General features: G+C 39.4%; 1 protein-coding gene across 2 annotated transcripts in view; it reads right to left on the bottom strand.

Moving 5' to 3' along the window:
• The window catches only part of mapkap1 (MAPK associated protein 1), a 55,414-nt gene that overhangs the window by 23,024 nt on the left and 10,951 nt on the right, over nucleotides 1–21,439 (bottom strand). Inside the window, exons 3-5 of one of the 2 annotated variants that reach the window (XM_061876873.1) lie at nucleotides 11,836–11,874; nucleotides 11,612–11,701; nucleotides 6,084–6,232 (exon numbers count right to left, since the gene is read on the bottom strand). In XM_061876873.1, coding sequence (XP_061732857.1) covers nucleotides 6,084–6,232; nucleotides 11,612–11,701; nucleotides 11,836–11,874 — 278 coding nt within the window. The remainder of the gene's footprint in view (nucleotides 1–6,083; nucleotides 6,233–11,611; nucleotides 11,702–11,835; nucleotides 11,875–21,439) is intronic. The other variant, XM_061876874.1, reaches the window with a different exon arrangement.

The following is a 21,439-nucleotide window of genomic DNA, read 5'->3' on the forward strand; positions in this document are numbered from 1 at the left end:
CATGTTACCGGTATTATTATTATAGGCAGTGTTTTACCATTTCAGGATAACACCTATTTCACAACAAACAAGGGAAGTCCTATTGGAGCAGAACAGGACTATACAACTGCATAGTGGCACTACAGCAAGCACGTCTGCATCACACAATACCAATTAGTTAAAAGGGGCAGTTTTGCCAATATCAATGCTAGTATTTAACATTTCTAAGATATTTTCAGGATTACACGCTAAATTGGCCCGAGTGTGTGAATGTGAGATGGCGACCTGTCCAGGGAGTACCCGCCTTCCGCCCAAACGCAGCAGCACCCCCGTGACCCCGAACAGGAAAAGCGGTAGGAAATGGATGGATGGATTTCTGATCACATATTTCATGACACAAAAACCCAAAATAACGATGACACAGTATCAAATATATATCAAAATGATATCCTTATTTCCTTTTGTTTTTTACATCCAAATAGTATAATAAAGGCAATAGTGCAAAATAATTTGAAAAAAAGCAAAAACTGCTACTGGCTTTTATTTTCTAAGTGTGTAAACGATAACAAAAACGACAAACGATTTGTTGAGAGTAAAAAAACATTGATGTGGGGCGGCATAGCTCGGTTGGTCGAGTGGCCGTGCCAGCAACTTCCAGGTTCGATCCCCACTTCCGCCATGCTAGTCACTGCCATTGTGTCCTTGGGCAAGACACTTTACCTACCTGCTACCAGTGCCACCCACACTGGTTTAAATGTAACTTGGATATTGGGTTTTTACTAAGTAAAGTGCTTTGAGTCACTAGAGAAGAGTGCTATGTAAATATAATTCACTTCACTTTACTTCACTTCACATGTAATCACTGTGGTATCGACCATTACCTGATACTTTACCTTGTATCATTACTGTCCATATTTGTTTCTACCCACCCCCGTTTACATTTAAGTTTACAGTTTTATATGCTGTTTTGCATCTTACGTTGTGCAATGTAGCATATTCATCTATTCCTTGCCCTCTAGTCCTCCAGTGATTTACCTCACACAGGAGGCTACACGATCTACAAGAAACTGTCAAATCAGAGCTTGTGAAAGTGGATTCCTAGTTCAAATGCAAAAAACTCTCACTTAATGTAAATAAAACAAATTTTATTCTATTTCGTTCTAATAAAAACCGGACAAATACTGAGCACTGCCATATCAACATCAATGGGCAGGAAATACAGAGAGTATACGCCACAAAATTCCTGGGGGTCATCATTGAAGAATACCTCAATTTCAAATGTCACATTAGCCATCTGTTAAACAAATTATCCAAATATGTTGGCCTGTTCTTTCACCTTTGTCATTATCTTCCTCTTTATGCTCTACTTACCTTATAAAAAAGTCTCTTTGAACCACATCTAAACTACTGTAATATAATCTGGTGTAACACCTTTCCTACTTACCTTCACAAATTAGAATACATGCAAAAGAAAATTATACGGGCCCTGTCATGGTCCAAGTTCAATGCCCCCACTCGTCATTTATTTCATAAATATCATCTCTTAAGACTGACAGAGTTCAATATTTATCAAAATGCTTGTTTAACCTATCAAGTAATTTACAGGCTGAATCTTCAGCTCTGTAGCTTGGTTCCTATCTACCATCCCCAGCATGCCCACAACACTCGTAACTTAGATCTGATAACAGGTAAACATCGTTTACTGGCTTGTACCGCTCACAGTGTCGTATGCAGGGGACCAAAGATTTGGAACCAGCTTAATGAGAGCCTCAAGATGCTGTATCCATTCTCCAACTTCAAAAGGAAACTGAAAAATTACCTATTAACCACATATCTTTAATGCCTCATGTGAGGTAGACTACTGTTGGTTTTTGCATGGTTGTGTATGCTTGCTTTAGTACTATTATCTTGTGTATATCATATAGCGTTGTTATGGTTTTGTTTTTGTTTTTTGTTGTTGTGATTGCTACCATGTTTGATTTTTCCATGTATATATTGTCCTTTGGACCCCCTGTCAAAAGCTTCTTCTAGCTTATTTGGGGGACCCTTTCACGTACCGACAGCTTTAAATGATGATTTTCACCACTATTGTAAATGTTATATGGTATTGTGAATAAACTTGTAACTAACTTGTAACTTGTTACTTAACTTGTGATAATGAAACTTGTAAGAAACACAGTTTAACTGCTGCCACGGAGGCGAGTATTACTGATTTAGATGCAGCGTTGCACTGTGGAGAGGCATTAGCCTGCAAGCAAAGACGCGACATTGCATTGAGGATGTCTTTTTTTGCTTGTCGCGGTCAGATTTTCGGGACACAACTAGAATGTGTCGAAAACATTCATTTTCACGATAAGATGAGTGTACCAAAAGCTCTATCATTGGGCAAACTTTATATTGTCCATATTGTACTTGGAATGTAGTGGATCAGTGAAGAGAATACTTTGAAAATCTCCTCTATCCCACAACACGTCTTCCTGGGAAAAATGTGGTGGGATTTTCCTATATATGGAGCTGTGGTTGCTGAGGTAGTTAATAAGCGAGTCGGTGGCAGGGCCCCAGAGATGGATGAAATCCTCCTGGAGTTCTTTAAGGCTCTGGATACTGTGGGAAGGATGTGTTCCAAATATTGCGGGATTACACTCCTCAGTCTTCCCGGTAAGGTCTATTCAGGTGTACTGGAGAGGATGTTACGCCACCAGATAGTCGAACCTCGGGTTCAGGAGGAGAAGTGTGGTTTTCGTCCTGGTCGTAGAATTGTAGACTAGCTCTATACACTCGGCAGGGTCCTCGAAGGTGCATGGGATTTTGCCTAACCAGTCTACATTTGCTTTGTAAACTTAGAGAAGGCATTAGACAGAGCTCAGAAGATATGGGGTATCGGACCGCCTGATTATAGGGATCCGCTCCCTGTATAACTGTGTCAGAGCTTGGTCCGCATTGCTGGCAGTAAGTCGGACCTGTTTCCAGGTAGGGTTGGACTCCGCCAGGGCCAATTCTGTTTATAACTTTTATGAACAGAATCTTTAGGCGCAGTCAGGGGATCCTGTTCGGTGGCTGGAGGATTAGGTCTCTGCAGCCAAGTGTGAAGTGACTGGGATGGCAACCAGTACCTCTAAGTCCAAGGTCATAGTTCTCGCCCATAAAGGGGGGGAGTGCCACCTCCGGGTTGGGGAAGAGATCCTGCTCCAAGTGGAGGGTTTTAAGTACCTTGGAGTCTTGTTCATGAGTGAGGGAGGAGTGAATTGTGAGATCGATAGGCGCATCGGTGCTGCGTCTGCAGTGATGTGGATCCTACAGTATATCAATCCGTCGCGGTGAAGAAGGAGCCGAGTCGGTCAATCTATGTTCCTGTCCTTACCTGTGGTCATGAGCTTTGGGTTGTGACAGAAAGGACAAGATCATGTGTACAAGCAACAGAAATAAGTTTTCTCCGTTGGGTGGTGGGACTCTCACTTAGAGATAGGGTGTGAATCTATGTCATTTCAGAAGTAAAGCGGGTGCTCCTCCAAATTGAGAGGAGCCAGATAAGGTGGATCTTTTTCAGGGCATTTCCAACTGATAGAAGGCCACCTGGAAGACCGAGGACACGTTGGAGACTACAGTGGGGCAAAAAAGTATTTAGTCAGCCACCGATTGTGCAAGTTCTCCCACTTAAAATGATGACACAGGTCTGTAATTTTCATCATAGGTACACTTCAACTGTGAGAGACAGAATGTGAAAAAAAAAATCCAGGAATTCACATTGAAGGAATTTTAAAGAATTCATTTGTAAATTATGGTGGAAAATAAGTATTTGGTCAACCATTCAAAGCTCTCACTGATGGAAGGAGGTTTTGGCTCAAAATCTCACGATACATGGCCCCATTCATTCTTTCCTTAACACGGATCAATCGTCCTGTCCCCTTAGCAGAAAAACAGCCCCAAAGCATGATGTTTCCACCCCCATGCTTCACAGTAGGTATGGTGTTCTTGGGGTGCAACTCAGTATTCTTCTTCCTCCAAACACGACGAGTTGAGTTTATACCAAAAAGTTCTATTTTGGTTTCATCTGACCACATGACATTCTCCCAATCCTCTGCTGTATCATCCATGTATCCATTTTGGTATAAACTCAACTTTTCGTGTTTGGAGGAAGAAGAATACTGAGTTGCACCCCAAGAACACCATACCTACTGTGAAGCATGGGGGTGGAAATATCATGCTTTTGGGCTGTTTTTCTGCTAAGGGGACAGGACGACTGATCCGTGTTAAGGAAAGAATGAATGGGGCCATGTATCGTGGGATTTTGAGCCAAAACCTATTTCCATCAGTGAGAGCTTTGAATGGTTGACTAAATACTTATTTTCCACCATAATTTACAAATAAATTCTTTAAAATTCCTACAATGTGAATTCCTGGATTTTTTTTCACATTCTGTCTCTCACATTTGAAGTGTACCTATGATGAAAAGTACAGACCTCTGTCATCATTTTAAGTGGGAGAACTTGCACAATCGGTGGCTGACTAAATTACTTTTTGCCCCACTGTATGTCTCGCTGCTGGCCTGTGAACGCCTTGGGATCCCACGGGAGGAACTGGACAAATTGGCTGGGCAGAGGGAAGTCTACTTAGGCTGCTGCCCCCGTGACAGGGCCTCAGACAAGCGGAAGAAGATGGTATTACATGGCATGGAGACAGGTATGTTAATTTGTCACGGTTTCTGCATTTGAGCGTTTTAACTTTGTTGCCCGCTAGAATTAAGTTATTTAATAACTGATCAACATTTAAAAAACAATTTAAAATCATTTACAACTACATTGCACCTCAAAGAAAATTTGAGTCCCATTATTTTACAGACTTCGATTTAATACCTTGATTGGCCTTACACATTACACTGTCGGCCGTATTGGCAGAAAAGTCTGGTGCTCAACCCACTACTACCGACCACGCAGTCTGATAATTTATATATCAATGATGAAATATTAACATTGCAACACATGCCAATACGGCCTTTTTAGTTTACTAAATTACAATTTTAAATTTCCCGCGGAGTTTCTTATTGAAAACGTCGCGGAATGATGACGCGTATGATGATGCGTGTTTGTGACGTCATTGGTTGGAGGGGCCCAGCACCACTTACGGCTAAAAGTCGTCTCTTTTTATCGCATAATTACACAGTATTTTGGACATCTGTGTTTCTGAATCTTTTGCAATTTGTTTAATTAATAATGGAGAAGTCAAAGTAGAAAGATGGAGGTGGGAAGCTTTTAACCTTTAGCCACACAAACACACTCTGTTTCCTTGTTTAAAATTCCTGGAGGGGAAGCTTTACTATGGATCAGAGCGGTCAAGCAAACATGGATCCCGACTACATGTCAACCGGCAGTTTTCAGTGAGAAAATTGTGGTAATAAGTCGCCTCTTACCGGAGATCAGCGGAGCTTCTGTCCTGCTGCAGCTTCGTGACTTCCCTCAGAGACTGGCGTCCACGCACCCGTAGCCACAGCCATCCGACTATCAGGTACTATTTAACTCACTGAAACACTAGCAATACAATAGAAAGATAAGCGATTTCCCAGAATTACCTCAGTAAATGTGTCTAAAAACATCTGAATCGCTCCCAAGCAATCGCCTTTTTTTTTTCTTAGTCCTTCACTCTAAATTTCCTCATCTACGAATCTTTTATCCTCGCTCAAATTAATGGGGAAATTGTCGCTTTCTCGGTCTGAATAGCTCTTGCTGCTGGAAGCTCACATTATAAACAATGTGAGGATGTGAGGAGCCCTACAACCCGTGACGTCACGCGCACATCGTCTGCTACTTCCGGTAAAGGCAAGGCTTTTTTATTAGCGACCAAAAGTTGCGAACTTTATCGTCGATGTTCTCTACTAAATCCTTTCAGCAAAAATATTGCAATATCGCGAAATGATAAGAGTATGATACATATAATGGACCTGCTATCCCCGTTTGAAGAAGAAAATCTCATTTCAGTAGGCCTTTAATGAATATCCTGATTCAAAATATCAAAGGCCCAACCAGTGGTTAAACCTCTTTAAATCATGACAAAAAACACAAATTATCTCATGCTATCACACAGGACAGCTGGATGACCACATAACTTACCTTGCCATCAAATTTTGAGTATTCATTGAAGGGGTTGTTAAGCTGCTGGGGACACTGTTCCAGTCGAAGAGAAAGGGTGGATTTCATACATGTTGACCGCTGTTTGTCTTTAAAATCACGTTTTTCAAAAAATGACCCCAAATCCTCCACTTGAAAGAAGGTAAAACAAAAAAAAAACATGATACACAGTTAATTTGGTGTACATAAATAACAATTATATATATTGACAACAAGTACATTAAAAATATACTGCATAAGCACAATTTCATCTTTGTACTTCAATTCCTCAGTAATTGAAGTACAAGTAAAAAAAAAAACACTTGTACTACTACTTCTTCATAAATACAGTTTACAAATGTGTGTTACTAAATATTATCAATTACTATGCACTGATTGAGCACCGGTCACAAAAGAGCACTATAAAATGTGCAGTGAGATAATAATATCAATAATAGCAGTAATAAAATACATCTATTTTATTTTATTTTCATAGAACACAGAAAATTGCAGACAGCAATATTTGAACTAGTTGTCAAAAAGTGAAAGTAAAACAAGCTCATTGTATGTTATATTTAGTTAATATGCTGGCCACACAAGGCATAACACACACAACTTGACTGTATTCATCTTTCATTGGGCCCTGCTGGGGATGTATACCGAGAACCGGTATTCTTTGGTATCAGTTCCTAATTGGACAACAACTACGGAAAACAAGATTAATGTTGCGATGTTTTAAAGCAATGTTTTTCAATTACATTGAATCAACTTATGATCTTGTTAACAATGTTTTTAGTGTTCCTTGTAACCTCAATTAAAAAAAGCATAAGATTCTAAAACAAATACTGTACTGATGTTTTACTCGTTTTATACCTCGCAGAGTTAAAAAGGAGACACTTGATTCAAGGAACAGTATTGTCATACGCGCAAACATGAGACACATTGGGGCATGAAATTTACTTTTAAAAGCACATACTGTTTTAACGCCTCATAACTAAAATGGTAATGATTATACATAGTAATACAAAGAAACGCCACCAAAGGCTTCTTTATTGTCTGCTGTCTGCTATGTCGTCCACAAGTTGCAGACATTTTCGGTGTACTGCATGTTTTACTCTTGAAAAGTTTTTGGTCGTCACAAAAATGATGTTTGTTCAAACATGTTTACCTCTGCACGTTAAGGGCATTTGTGAACTGTTGAGTGGTATAAGGTGCTAATTGTTGTTGGTAAATGGGTTCCGATGAGAGATTATCATCACACTTCAACATCTCTGTCATGTAAATGCTGACTCTTTGCTAAATCAGCATTGCCAATAAAATTGTGTTCTTAATTGTCTTACTATGGATAAATAAATGTTAAATACATGATAATAATATATGAACACGTGTAAACTAGGAAAAAAATGTTTACTGTATTTTTAGGACTATAAGTCGCAGTTGTTTTCATAGTTCGACTTATACTCAAGAGCGACAAATGTGTGAAATTATTAACACATTATCGTAAAATATCAAATAATATTATTTAGCTCATTCATGTAAGAGACTAGACGTATAAGATTTCATCGGATTTATCGATTAGGAGTGACAGATTGTTTGGTAAACTTATAGCATGTTCGATATGTTATAGTTATTTGAATGACTCTTACCATAATATGTTACATTAACATACCAGGCACCTTCTCAGTTGGTTATTAATGCATCATATAACATACACTTATTCAGCCTGTTTACAATTTTTTTTTATTTTAAATTGCTTTTCAAATGTCTATTCTTGGTGTTGGGTTTTATCAAATAAATTTCCCCAAAAATGCGACATATACTCCAGTGCGACTTATGTATGTTTTTTTCCTTCTTTATTATGCCTTTTCGGCCGGTGCGACTTATACTCCGGAGCGACTTATACTCCGGAAAATGCGGTATATATACTACATTGCTCAGAAGGCTTAGCCCTGTATACAGGAACAGGAAGTAGGTATTGTGCCATTTGAGCAATGAAGAGTTGATCGATTGTTACATGTTTTTGTTCCTGTTTCGTCTACAATAGAAACTAAAAGGAGTTTTGATTGGACAGTTCCATTGGCATAAATGACGCTGATTGACTGCGGGGAAGTTGCAGGCATTGAACAAAGTTGCGAGGCAGCGAATAACTCGCAGGAATGGGTGGAATTTGCGCGCTCACAAATTATTGTAGGGAAGGACTATCAATCCATCCATCCATTTCCTACGGCTTATTCCCTCCTGGGTCGCTGCAGCCCATCTCAGCTACAATCGGGCGGAAGGGGGGGTACAACCTGGACAAGTAACAACCTCATCGCAGGGCCAACACGGGGAGACAGACAACATTCACACACTAGGGTCAATTTTAGTGTTGCCAATCAACCTATTTCAAGGTGCATGTCTTTGGAAGTGGAAGGAAGCCGGAGTACCCGGAGGGAACTCAGGCAGTCACGATGAGGACATGTAAACTCCACACAGAAAGATCCCGAGCCCAGGATTGAACTCATGACTACTCAGGACCTTCGTATTGAGAGGCAGACGCACTAACCCTTCTACCACCGTGCTGCCCTGGGGAAGGATTAATAAGTCCTAAATGTTCTTATATCATGATGTGTAGAAAGTTTAGCGAGATTACATATTTTCATTGCAATTGTTTGCTATCAGTTGGTAATAAACATACTATATGCTAAATATACAGAATGTTGTCTTGTCATTATAGATAAACAGTCCCTAACTGCAGTAAAGCTCCAGCAAGTAGTATTACCGTATTAAATTAATAAATAAATGATAAATGGGTTGTACTTGTATAGCGCTTTTCTACATTCAAGGTACTCAAAGCGCTTAGACACTACTTCCACATTTACCCATTCACACACTGATGGAGGGAGCTGCCATGCAAAGCGCTAATCAGCACCCATCAGGAGCAAGGGTGAAGTGTCTTGCTCAGGACACAACGGACGTGACGAGGTTGGTACTAGGTAGGGATTGAACCAGGGACCCTCGGGTTGCGCACGGCTACTCTCCCACAGCGACAAGCCGTCCCTATTTTCCCTAAATTAAAATTATCGAAAAAGTGAAAGTGATAACTGCACTTTGATAAATTCACGGACTGATTGGCGCCAGCTTGCTATCTTGAATGCCAACGTGAAAACAAGAGCCATTAACGATTTCCCTATTAGGAAACAACATACCCCAATCTAAATTTATACAGTGTATAACATTCCTGTCTGAGAAACTAAGCTATTCAATTAAACTCATTCAATTCATTAAACCTATAAGATGTGCTCTCTTAGTGTCTCTCAAAGTGATTGTTCTTCAATCAGCAGGAAAAAAAGACGGACAATAAACGGATTAGGACACAATGCCCGCCACAAATACTAAATAATAATCAGGGTTTAACCCAGATTGCCAATATACTAGTGAAGGTGGGGGCATTGCTAGGGGCGTGGTCAATATGAAATCATCATATAATTAGCGTAATACACACAATTTTCTTTAAAAAAGTTAAATAAAATGTTGTATATACCATATTTTTCCGATTATAAATCGCTCCGGAGTATAAATCGCACCGGCCGAGAATGCATAAGAAGGAAAAAAATATATACAAGTCGCACTTGAGTATAAGTCGCATTCTTGGGGGAAATTTATTTGATAAAATCCGACACCAAGAATAGACATTTGAAAGGCAATTTAAAATAAATAAAGAATAGTGAACAACAGGCTGCATAAGTGTACGTTATATGACGCATAAATAACCCACTGAGAAGGTGCCTGGTATGTTAACGTAACATATTATGGTAAGAGTCATTCAAATAACTACAACATATAGAACATGCTATACGTTTACCAAACAATCCGTCACTCCTAATCGCTAATCTCAGTTTTTATAAATTACCGCAAATGTTGAAATGATCAATTTTCATAGGTACCAAACTAGTAGCAGGTAGAATCTTTTTTTTTAACGATGCACTTCTGCAATGACCCGCTCCTGACAATTTTTTATTGGTTGACCTGTGTGTGTGTGACGATTGCTGATATACGCCTAGCTACGAGAATGACATAAATAATATTGTTTGATATTTTAACCGTAATGTGTTAATAATTTCACACATAAATCGCTCCAGAATATAAATCGCATATCCGGCCAAACTATTAAAAAAAACTGCGACTTAAAATCGGAAAAATACGGTACATTTAAGAACAAACTAGTGTTATTCCTAATTAGTATTAATAACATGTATTTTTTCTTAAATCGTTTCTCTATTTTTCAATTGTTGCTGCTTATTGTAGAATGTAACACAGAGCATATAGCAGTGGCGGCTGCTGGTCTTTCAAATAGGGGAAGCCAGGGTCGTAGGAATAAGTTCGGGGGAGGACATCAATCGCTAAGCACACCACAAAACAAATTGTATTAGTGCAGTGCAGCACAATGAGATTGGGCATACTTTAGCACATTTTGAAAAATTAGACTAATCAATCTGTGATCAATCTGTTTAACCTTCCTCTTGTGTTAGCTTTCTGTTACAATCTCTTATGTTAACGGGTCGGTTTTGACCCATGTCTTAAATCAGCTGTAAAATACACTAAAAACAATTATCTATCATCCAATTTGTTTCTCATCTCTTGGTTACCTCGTTAGGCTTCCTTATCCTTGAAAATATTGGTTTGAATATTTTTGGTTTGGGCCATTGGGCCTTTTTTTGTCAGTATACCCCTCGATTTCAATTTTTAAAAATGGTAAAACGAACCTCAAGAGAATCATATAAATAAAAAAAAGGTTGTTGTGTTACCTAACTATTACTAAGGGGTATTAGAACACATCTCTTAAATAAATGTGTTTGATTTATTTTTTCGTTTTAAGAATTTTAACTATAGTAACATCTATGGTGTTACGGGTCAATTTCGACCCATATATATTTACTTCAAGAAAAAGGCTAAAACTTATTTTTTTCAGCAACAGAAATCCAACATCAATCAAACAACAACCAATCAAGCAAATGAAACCAAGAGAAATAGATTACTAGTTCCAAAACTAATAAAAAAACAAAATCAGAGTGGCAAAAAGTGACACTTTTAGTGTCCGTCTTTTGTTTGTTTTTGTACAGGATAACAAGGTTAAATGAGAATCCACTAAAGCTCACATGATTGGGAGAGGAGCTGGCTGTCAGTGTGTTCAGTTTTGGCTCTTATCATTGCTTTATCATCTTATTTTTATAACTGGGTCGAAACCGACCCTAACAACACCAAGGGCATAATTTCTACCAGAGCATTTTATAATTTAGTGAAAAAAATTTAAATGTTTTATTTTGTTGACAAAGAGGTTCCTGACAAAGTCATAAAGCTTTGATGCAAAAAAATAAATGTATGTGGTGTTTTTATGCATTTAAAAACTAAAACGGGTCGGTGCCGACCCTAACACAAGACGAAGGTTAAACAACCTCAATTAATGTAAAGTACAAATATTAAAAATAAAAATGGAATACAAAGAAAACCATTGCAAAACAGTAGAAACTGTAAAGTTGATTGAACATTACCTGATTGGGAGGATGACCTTTCTTTCCACTGAACATTTTTACATTTGATTTGATTTTGACGCTCCTTCCTTAGTCTTTCGAGTCTTTGGGCTGAAAAATAAGCACAAGTACAAAAATACAGTTGGACTCCAAACTAAGAAAATATGCAAAGCAGCCTCTAAAAAAATAAGTGTAAATAAGACACATACAATGGATCTTAAATTCTATCATCCCTCTTATCTTACCAGCAGCCCCGGGTTTCTCATGGTTATCTTGTTGAATTCCTGATAAAACAGCCACAGCAGATCAGTTCTTAATACCCATTTGAAGCACCACAGCTTTCTTTCTAACCAAAACCGTAGATATTGACCAAAGGTTCTCACCCCTATCTTACCACAAGGGAGAGAGAGCCTAAACCTTTGAACACTCCAAAACCAAACCAATTTAGCCCTTCAAAACACCCCAAAATGATTTCAATACCATCGATTAAAAACTCATTCTCATCACACCCCATTGACATCCACCGATAGTCAAAATAAAGAAATCAGATACAAATCAAGGCATTTTCTACGGTCATCTCTTTGAAGATTTATAGCTTGACAGACTCGCGACCAGTGCATTGCACAGCTAGTCTGACATTGGAATAATTTAAATGCTTGGCTTTCTTTACATGTACAGTTTGGTGTCTCCATTTTTCACCCTTTTATCTCAAGTTCCCCTTTATATAAGTTTTCCAATTGGTTGGCCCAAACGCTGTGTGCATCAGATACACTCAGGGCTACTGTGGTCATTTCAGCTCATTTAGCTATGTAGGTAGACAATGTGCTAGCTGTCATTAGCAGAAGACACTGAGTAGGTAGACAATGTGCTAGCTGTCATTAGCAGAAGACACTGAGTCCAATAGCGCTTCTGTATTGTCGGTAGGCATGGTAGGTATGAAATTCTGACGGTGTGCTGTATTAAGCCTAAAATTAAAATATCATTAAAATACCATAACATCACAATATGGTATTCTAATTACATCTCTAAAATGTTTTATTTTTAATTTTATTTTTAAACAATATAATAAAACGTGACTAAAATGGAGCACATGCATTTAAAAATATGTATATAAAAAAATGAAGCCTTCATAAATAAAAGACAATAAAAAAGCGTAGTTCTTAATGCATTGCATGGTTGCAAAAACTGCAACTCAAATCAGAACATCACATTTTATTTGTAAAAAACAAAACAAACAAAAAAAACAAATACAACAACAGTATATGCAATCACCAATGGAATTAAGAAGATCACAAGATAAATAATAATTGATAAAAAGACACCTTTCAGGAAGATTTTAAAAACACACTGATAAAAGTAGGCAGGAGCTTAAACTTAATCTCAACATGTTCTACAGACTTGCTCACAATTTGCCCAAAAATATAAAAAATGTATAAAAAAATACTATCCTATTATGCAATAAAAATCCTTTTTGACCTATTGTGTCCAAGGAAGCATTCCCTGAATTTGTAAACATTAACAAAACAAAAAAATATATGTATTTTGAGAAAACAAAAATATCAACCTAATCACTCTGGTATCGAACATATACAGTAGTGATTTTACCCTTGGTGTCAACACTACCAATATATGGATAAATCCGTGTAGTGCACTTTTGGCTGCGACAATGTTGACACACTAACAGTTAACAGCTGTTAGATTATCCTCTCTCTAACTCTCATTAATGTAATTAATTAATGAATTTCCTGTTAATTGCTGCTTACCTTCTGCTGTAACACACTTTCCTCTACACATTTTAAACTTACTATGCACTATTTCTGAATATGGAGATAAACAATTACTGTAGCTGCTAGCAAGTCAACCGGGGCTTAAAAATAAATACAGTGTCAGCCAGAGGGGATCAGCTTTTGGGATTACCACTAAAAGGTTACCACTAAATTACCACTAAATCGTCAATGGCAATCACATACTTTTCACGAAAATTGTCCGATACTGATCGGTGCTCAATCGATCAGTACATTCCTACTTTTATATCTCACATAATTAAATGAACTTGTCTTAAATTTTTGACTGATACTGAAACCAATTGTTCGGTCACCAATAAAGCATTTAAAATGTTTAACTGAGAAGACCAGTTTCATCTACACATTGATCTTGATCTTTACATACTGAATAGTAAAAATTTTTGTAATCCAATTTTAAAGAGATGTGCAGCTGATTCTTTTTTGTAGCTTTATTGCCAAACTTACCACGCCAACAGCAGTGATCAAACCCAACACTGCATTTGCCAGGTTGTCAACTCCAGCATGAACCATACTTCCTCCTTAAATCAATTCATTATTTGTCAAGTGTCTTGAGATAACTCAATGTGAAATGGCAATTATGTTTGACTTAATTGAAGGAAATCATTGTGCCGGACTTTTGCATTAGAGAGAAGTGGAGCGGCTGGCGTCCTGGTGCAGCCTCAACAACCTGGAGCTCAACGCCCAGAAAACAGTGGCGATGATCTTGGACTTCAGGAAAGTCAAAGCCTCAACATCCCCCTTCAACCTGATTGACTCTCCCACCCCCGTCTCCATTGTGGGACTCCATCCGTTTCTTGGGCACCACCATCACCCAAGACCTCAAGTGGGAGCCGACCATCAGCTCCCTCATCAAGAAAGCCCAGCAGAGGATCTACTTCCTGCAGCAGTTGAGGAAACTGAAGGTGCCGACCGAGAAGCTGGTGGAGTTCTACTCAGCCATCATCGAGTCCATGCATCACCGTGTGGTTCCCCGGCGCCACAGTCCGGGACAAGAATCAACTGCAGCACATCGTACGTGCTGTTGAGAAGGTGATTGGTTGCAAACTCCCACCCCTCCAGAACCTGTTCTCCTCCAGGACCAGGAGGCGTGTGGGTCGGATCGCAGCTGACTCTTCTCACCCTGGACACAAACTATTCTCCCCTCTCCCCTCAGGCAGGAGACTACGGTCACCCCAGACACACACCTCCCGCCACCTGAACAGTTTTTTACCCTCGGCCATCAGGCACATGAACAATAACAAGATATGATAGCTCAGTTACAGCCCATGTTATTCTACTCTGTGTTGTATGTGTTGTATGTTGCACGATTGCGCCTAGTTTGTGAACCCGTTCTCAAAACAACGGCAATAAAAATTCTTCTGATTCTGCAAAAAAATCAATAAATGTGGTCCAGATTTGTGGGTCAGAATTATCTGTGCAGTGGTTTGTGTGATATGTAAATTCAAGGGGGAACTGCACTTTTTCAGAATTTTGCCTATCGTTCACAATCATTATGAAAGACATGACCATGAATGGATATTTTTTTCACTACAGTCTAAATATTAAATACACGTAAATAAAAGTCCACGTACAGCGGAGCCAATGGGGGCTGCAGGAGCAAATGGGAGCTCCATTATTTTGCCCATAAAAAACGATAAATAACCATTGAAAACGAGCCAACAAAACTCAATTTGAATTTTGTGATTTAAATAATAACCAAGAATTGGTGATATTGTTATTATAAGCGCTAACACAGACCATTTATAGCGGCGACGTGATCACTTCCTTTATGCCGATGTATACTTCAAAGAGTGCTCTGCTGCTTTCTTGCTTCCCTGCTCCCTGTAAATTTATTGTAAATCATAAACCATGCATTTCACCTGGCCAGGCTGGTGATATAATCCGCCACTTAGGACCTGGAACTGGCGAGAACGACACGAAAAGCGTTTGTTTGGATGTTGTTAGGGGCTCTTATAAGCAGAATTGAACAGCTTCTATACATTGTGAGAGGACTTTTGATCGAAATTATTTAGTATTTAGGATGCATATCTTTCATTTTGATTGTGAACAATAGGAAAAATTCCAAAAAAAGGTCAGTTCCCCTTTAAAAGAGTTGGGTGTTTGGGAAAGTGACTGGGTTGTGTGGTTTGACAAGACTAGTTAGGATGACGGATTGTAGTCATCTAGGTTTCGAGGTACCACATACTGTAACTGCTTTCTTGCCACCATGATTATAGCAGAAATTCGGAAGCTGTTGGGATGGTGGCTTGGCTGAGCGAGCGCAGATTCATCACTGCCTGGCTGTTTTTTCAGTAGTTCTCATACTTATCGATTTACAAAGTAAAACAACCCAAATATAGGCAATTACATTTTATTGCATTCTGTATTTACTCATGTTATTGTCATTCAACAAAGTGTATTTACTAGGGGTGTAACGGTACGGGTACTTTATCGAACCGTTTCGGTACGGGGTTTCCGGTTCGGTTCGGAGGTGTACCTAAACAGTTTCCACACGGACATATTAAGTAGCGTACTGCACGTTGTGTAAACAATACTCAAAATGCCGGACATTTGAGGCATTTAAGAAACTCTGCCCTGACAGCTCCGCAAAAGAGGACATGTCCCAAATGCCCGCACCTCGAGTTATGGTTGCGTGTATTTTCAATGTACGTTCAGTGTTAAGAAAGTTAAAAACAAAAACAAATTGCGCGCATAGCAGCATTTGAGAGGGAGGGAGAGAGACAAAGAGAGCGCATGCGTCTGCTTTTTATCCATAGATTTATCAGATTTATTTTTTGTGTCAGAAAAGTGTCCCGGAGGCCATTTGCAGCCCACAGCTAATGTTTTAAAAGGCCCACGGCACATTCTAAAAATACTATTAAAATAAATAAAAACATAACAAAAGTAAAATAAAAAAGCTTAAAGGTTAAATGTAATTTAGAAAAAGTTGCAATATTGACTAATAAAACAAAGCTGTTTTTTCTTTCTTATAAACTGTCATTGCTCAAAACATAAACATATGTAGAGTATGCGTATGTAGTATATGTACAATACATTCATATTATGTATATATTGTACATATATTATTTATTATTATTTTTGTCTATTGTGAGCGAACTGTGGTGCTGAATTTCCCCCAGGGATCAATAAAGTACTTTCTATTCTATTCTATTCTATTGAATCTAAATCAATGTTATTATGAATTATTGACCTATCCAAGGTTCCCATTACTTCACATCAAATATTCCACTAAGAAAAATATTTTTGGTGGAAGATTTTGCAAATTTGGTAAATAAATAACCCAAAAATGTATATTTTGTTGTTTTCTTACTGTACCAAAAATGAATCGAACCGTGACCTCTAAACCGAGGTACGTACCGAACCGAAATTTTTGTGTACCGTTACACCCCTAGTATTTACTGCAAAGAAAATACAGCAGTACCACAAGATACAAAGTTTTTCGGGATGCAAGCTGTCGCGTTTAAGGGAATCTGTGATGAAAAAAAAAATATATATATATTTTTTCAGACTTATAAAATTTGTTGAAAAGATGGAAACGCGGGTTAAACAATGCCAAAGCATCAAATCATAAGGTCAATGCATTTTGTCGTGAGCTTGCACACAGTTTTGGATGCTTTGGTTCACAGGGTTTGCCATCTGGCTACGTCGTCACGTCACAGCAAGATGGAAACACTTATTTAGACATTAAGTAAAGCTCTCATCCAGAGGGGGAGCGTCAGACTATGAGGAAACACCAAAAAAAGGAGAAATAAAGTATTATTTTAATCTAATCTCTGTCTTGCGCTTAATAACACCAAAATTTGTCATGAGAGTCTAAATTATTGGCGGGAGTGAAGGTGTACCTATAGTTGTGACTGGGTGAATCTATATAATGTTTATGAAGTTTATTTTTGACCGTGTCTGGTGAGAAAAATGTGGTGACACCTTGACGACACACATTTAAACAGTGTACATTTTTAAAACATAGGTTCTGATACTTTTGGAGTGGGGCGTGGTTTCATTTGTATTCTGGGAACGCCTCCACAATCGAACATCTTGCAGAGACACTCAAAAAAAGGGTTATAAAAGTGACCGTGGAGCAAAATGTATGCAAATGTTACACCAAAACATATTCAATATATATTAACTGGACCACAGGGAAGGGATTTAAATGTAAATGATTTAAATTCGGGTTACAAGCTTCCCCACCACTAGTTGGCATAATGAACGTCATTGTGAATATGTATCATCGAGCAAAATTTGTTATTGTCCCAGGCCTCATAATTGCTGTACATTATTATTACAGTACTTCATAAAACTACTTTAATTATTTGTACTATATTCTACAGTTTTTTTCATACAATATTTATTATCTAAAAGTTAGTTTTTTCTTTGCAAAAGTCGTGTTACATGTTAAAATGGTGCTGTTTTTGGGCATGCTAGTATCAATTAATTTAAATGGAAAACGCTGTTTCTCAATACAAGTTTTTTGAGATAAAAGCTGTCACAAAAAACAAACTCGTATCCCAAAGTACCACTGCTCGTGCATTGGCCTGTTGCAACCATCCATAACACTAGAGATGCCGATAAATGTTTTAAAATTTAATATCGGAAATTATCGTTATCGGTTTCAAAGCTATCGGTATTGGTTTCAAAAGGTACAGAGCGCCAATAAACCTTAAAGGCAGAGCCTTTACGTGCCGCCCCAGTCACACAATATATGCGGCTTTTACACACACACACACACACACACACACACACACACACACACACACACACACACACGCACACACACACACACACACACACACACACACACACACACACACACACAAGTGAACGCAATGCATACTTGGTCAACAGCCATACAGGTCACACTGAGGGTGGCCTTATAAACAACTTTAACACTGTTCTAAATATATGCCACACTGTGAACCCACACCAAACAAGAATGAAAAACACATTTCGGGAGAACATCGGCACCTTAACACAACAGAACAAATACCCAAAATCCCTTGCAGCACTAACTTTACCGGGACGCTACAAAATACACCCCCGCTACCACCAAACCACGCCCGCCCAACCCCCGCCACATCCCCATTTCCCGAATTCGGAGGTTTTAAGGTTGGCAAGTATGCTTTAGTACAGTGGTTCTCAACCTTTTTTCAGTGATGTACCCCCTGTGAACAATTTTTAATTCAAGTACCCCCTAATCAGAGGAAAGCATTTTTGGTTGAAAAATAGAGATAAAGAAGTAAAATACAGCACTATGTCATCAGTTTCTGATTCATTCAATTGTATAACAGCGCAAAATATTGCTCATTTGTAGTGTCTTGCTTGAACTATTTGGAAAAAAAGTTACAAAAATAACTTAAAAACTTGTTGAAAAAAATAAGTGATTCAATTATAAATAAAGATTTCTACACATAGAAGTAATCATCAACTTAAAGTGTCCTCTTTGGGGATTGTAATAGAGATCCATCTGGATTCATAAACTTAATTCTAAACATTTTTTCACAAAAAAAGAAATCTTTAACATCAATATTTATGGAACATGTCCACAAAAAATCTAGCTGTCAACACTGAATATTGCATTGTTGCATTTCTTTTCACAGTTTATGAACTTACATTCATATTTTGTTGAAGTATTTTTCAATAAATATATTTATGAAAGTATTTTTGAATTGTTGCTATTTTTGGAATATTTAAAAAAAATGTCAAGTACCCCCAGGGGTACGCGTACCCCCTTTTGAGAACCACTGCTCTAGCATACTCTGCACTGAAGCTGTGGGCCTTCATTGTTTTTGTAGCTGTTGTTTTGAGGCATGTTTAAAAAAAAATAAAAAATAATTCACTTTGTGAAAGTCAAAGTATAGTATTTCCCATAGTTGTAACAGGAATCAGGATTATCTCAGGGAGAGCATGTCCCAAATTCCGAGATGTTTTGAGGCATGTTAAAAAAAATAATGCACTATGTGACTTCAATAATAAATATGGCAGTGCCATGTTGGCATTTTTTTCCATACCTGGAGTTGAAGTTGTTCTCTTATTTTGGAAAACCTTGTTTTTGATTGATTGATTGAAAGGTGTATTAGTAGATTGCACAGTACAGTACATATTCCGTACAATTGACCACTAAATGGCAACACCTGAATCAGTTTTTTAACTTGTTTAAGTCGGGATCCACGTTAATTAATTCATGGTAAAGGTACATTGTGTAACAATGCATCCAGCTGGGCATCGCAACAAAATTAGGCATAATAATGTGTTAATTCCACGACTGTATATATCGGTATCGGTTGATATCGGAATCGGTAATTAAGAGTTGGACAATATCGGAATATCAGATATCAGCAAAAAAGCCATTATCGGACATCTCTACATAACACACAATTTGGCATGCATCTCACTATTGCTCCTGCAAAGTACCAGGCCAACATTGGACTTGGCATCAGTTAAAGTTTCTCTTCAGCATTTCACAGTGATTTTTCAATTTGAAAGGTGCTTAACGGCCTACTGAAACCCACTACTATTGACCACGCAGTATGGTAGTTTATATATCAATGATGAAATATTAACATTGCAACACATGCCAATACGGCCCGTTTAGTTTACTAAATTACAATTTTAAATTTCCCGCGGAGTTTCTTGCTGAAAACGTCGCGGAATGATGTCGCGGAATGATGACGCATATGATGACGCGTGTTTGTGACGTTATTGGTTGAGCTGCTACCTTACCGTGGTAGAGGAGTTTGCGTGTCCCAATGATCCTAGGAGCTATGTTGTCTGGGGGTTTTCATGCCCCCTGGTAGGGTCTCCCAAGACAAACAGGTCCTAGGTGAGTGATCAGACAAAGAGCAGCTCAAAGACTTCAATGGAATTACAACGAAATGAACCCAGATTTCCCTCGCCCGGACGTGGGTCACCGGGGCCCCGCTCTGGAGCCAGGCCCGGAGTTGGGGCACGATGGCGAGCGCCTGGTGGTCGGGCCTGTTCCCATGGGGCCCGGCCGGGCACAGCCCGAAGAGGCAACGTGGGTCATCCCTCCAATGGGCTCACCACTCATAGGAGGGGCCATAGAGGTCGGGTGCATTGTGAGCTGGGCGGCAGCCGAAGGCAGGGCACTTGGCGGTCCGATCCTCGGCTACAGAAGCTAGCTCTTGGGACGTGGAACGTCACCTCACTGGGGGGGAAGGAGCCTGAGCTAGTGCGCGAGGTAGAGAAGTTCCGGCTGGATATAGTCGGACTCACCTCGACGCACAGCAAGGGCTCTGGAACCAGTTCTCTCGAGAGGGACTGGACCCTCTTCCACTCTGGCGTTGCCGGCAGTGAGAGGCGACGGGCTGGGGTGGCAATTCTGGTTGCCCCCCGGCTCAAAGCCTGTACGTTTGAGTTCAACCCAGTGGACGAGAGGGTAGCTTCCCTCCGCCTTCGGGTGGGGGGACGGATCCTGACTGTTGTTTGTGCTTACGCACCAAACAGCAGTTCAGAATACCCACCCTTTTTGGGTACACTCGAGGGAGTACTGGAAAGTGCTCCTCCGGGTGATTCCCTTGTCCTACTGGGAGACTTCAACGCTCATGTTGGCAACGACAGTGAAACCTGGAGAGGCGTGATTGGGAAGAATGGTCGCCCGGATCTAAACCCGAGTGGTGTTTTGTTATTGGACTTTTGTGCTCGTCACAGTTTGTCGATAACAAACACCATGTTCAAACATAAGGGTGTCCATATGTGCACTTGGCACCAGGACACCCTAGGCCGCAGCTCCATGATCGACTTTGTAGTTGTGTCATCGGATTTGCGGCCTTATGTTTTGGACACTCGGGTGAAGAGAGGGGCGGAGCTTTCTACCGATCACCACCTGGTGGTGAGTTGGCTGCGATGGTGGGGGAGGATGCCGGACAGACCTGGCAGGCCCAAGCGCATTGTGAGGGTCTGCTGGGAACGTCTGGCAGAGTCTCCTGTCAGAGAGAGTTTCAATTCACACCTCCGGGAGAACTTTGAACATGTCACGAGGGAGGTGCGGGACATTGAGTCCGAGTGGACCATGTTCCGAACCTCTATT

This window comes from Nerophis ophidion, linkage group LG17 (assembly GCF_033978795.1).
Source record: "Nerophis ophidion isolate RoL-2023_Sa linkage group LG17, RoL_Noph_v1.0, whole genome shotgun sequence".
NCBI lineage: Eukaryota > Metazoa > Chordata > Actinopteri > Syngnathiformes > Syngnathidae > Nerophis > Nerophis ophidion.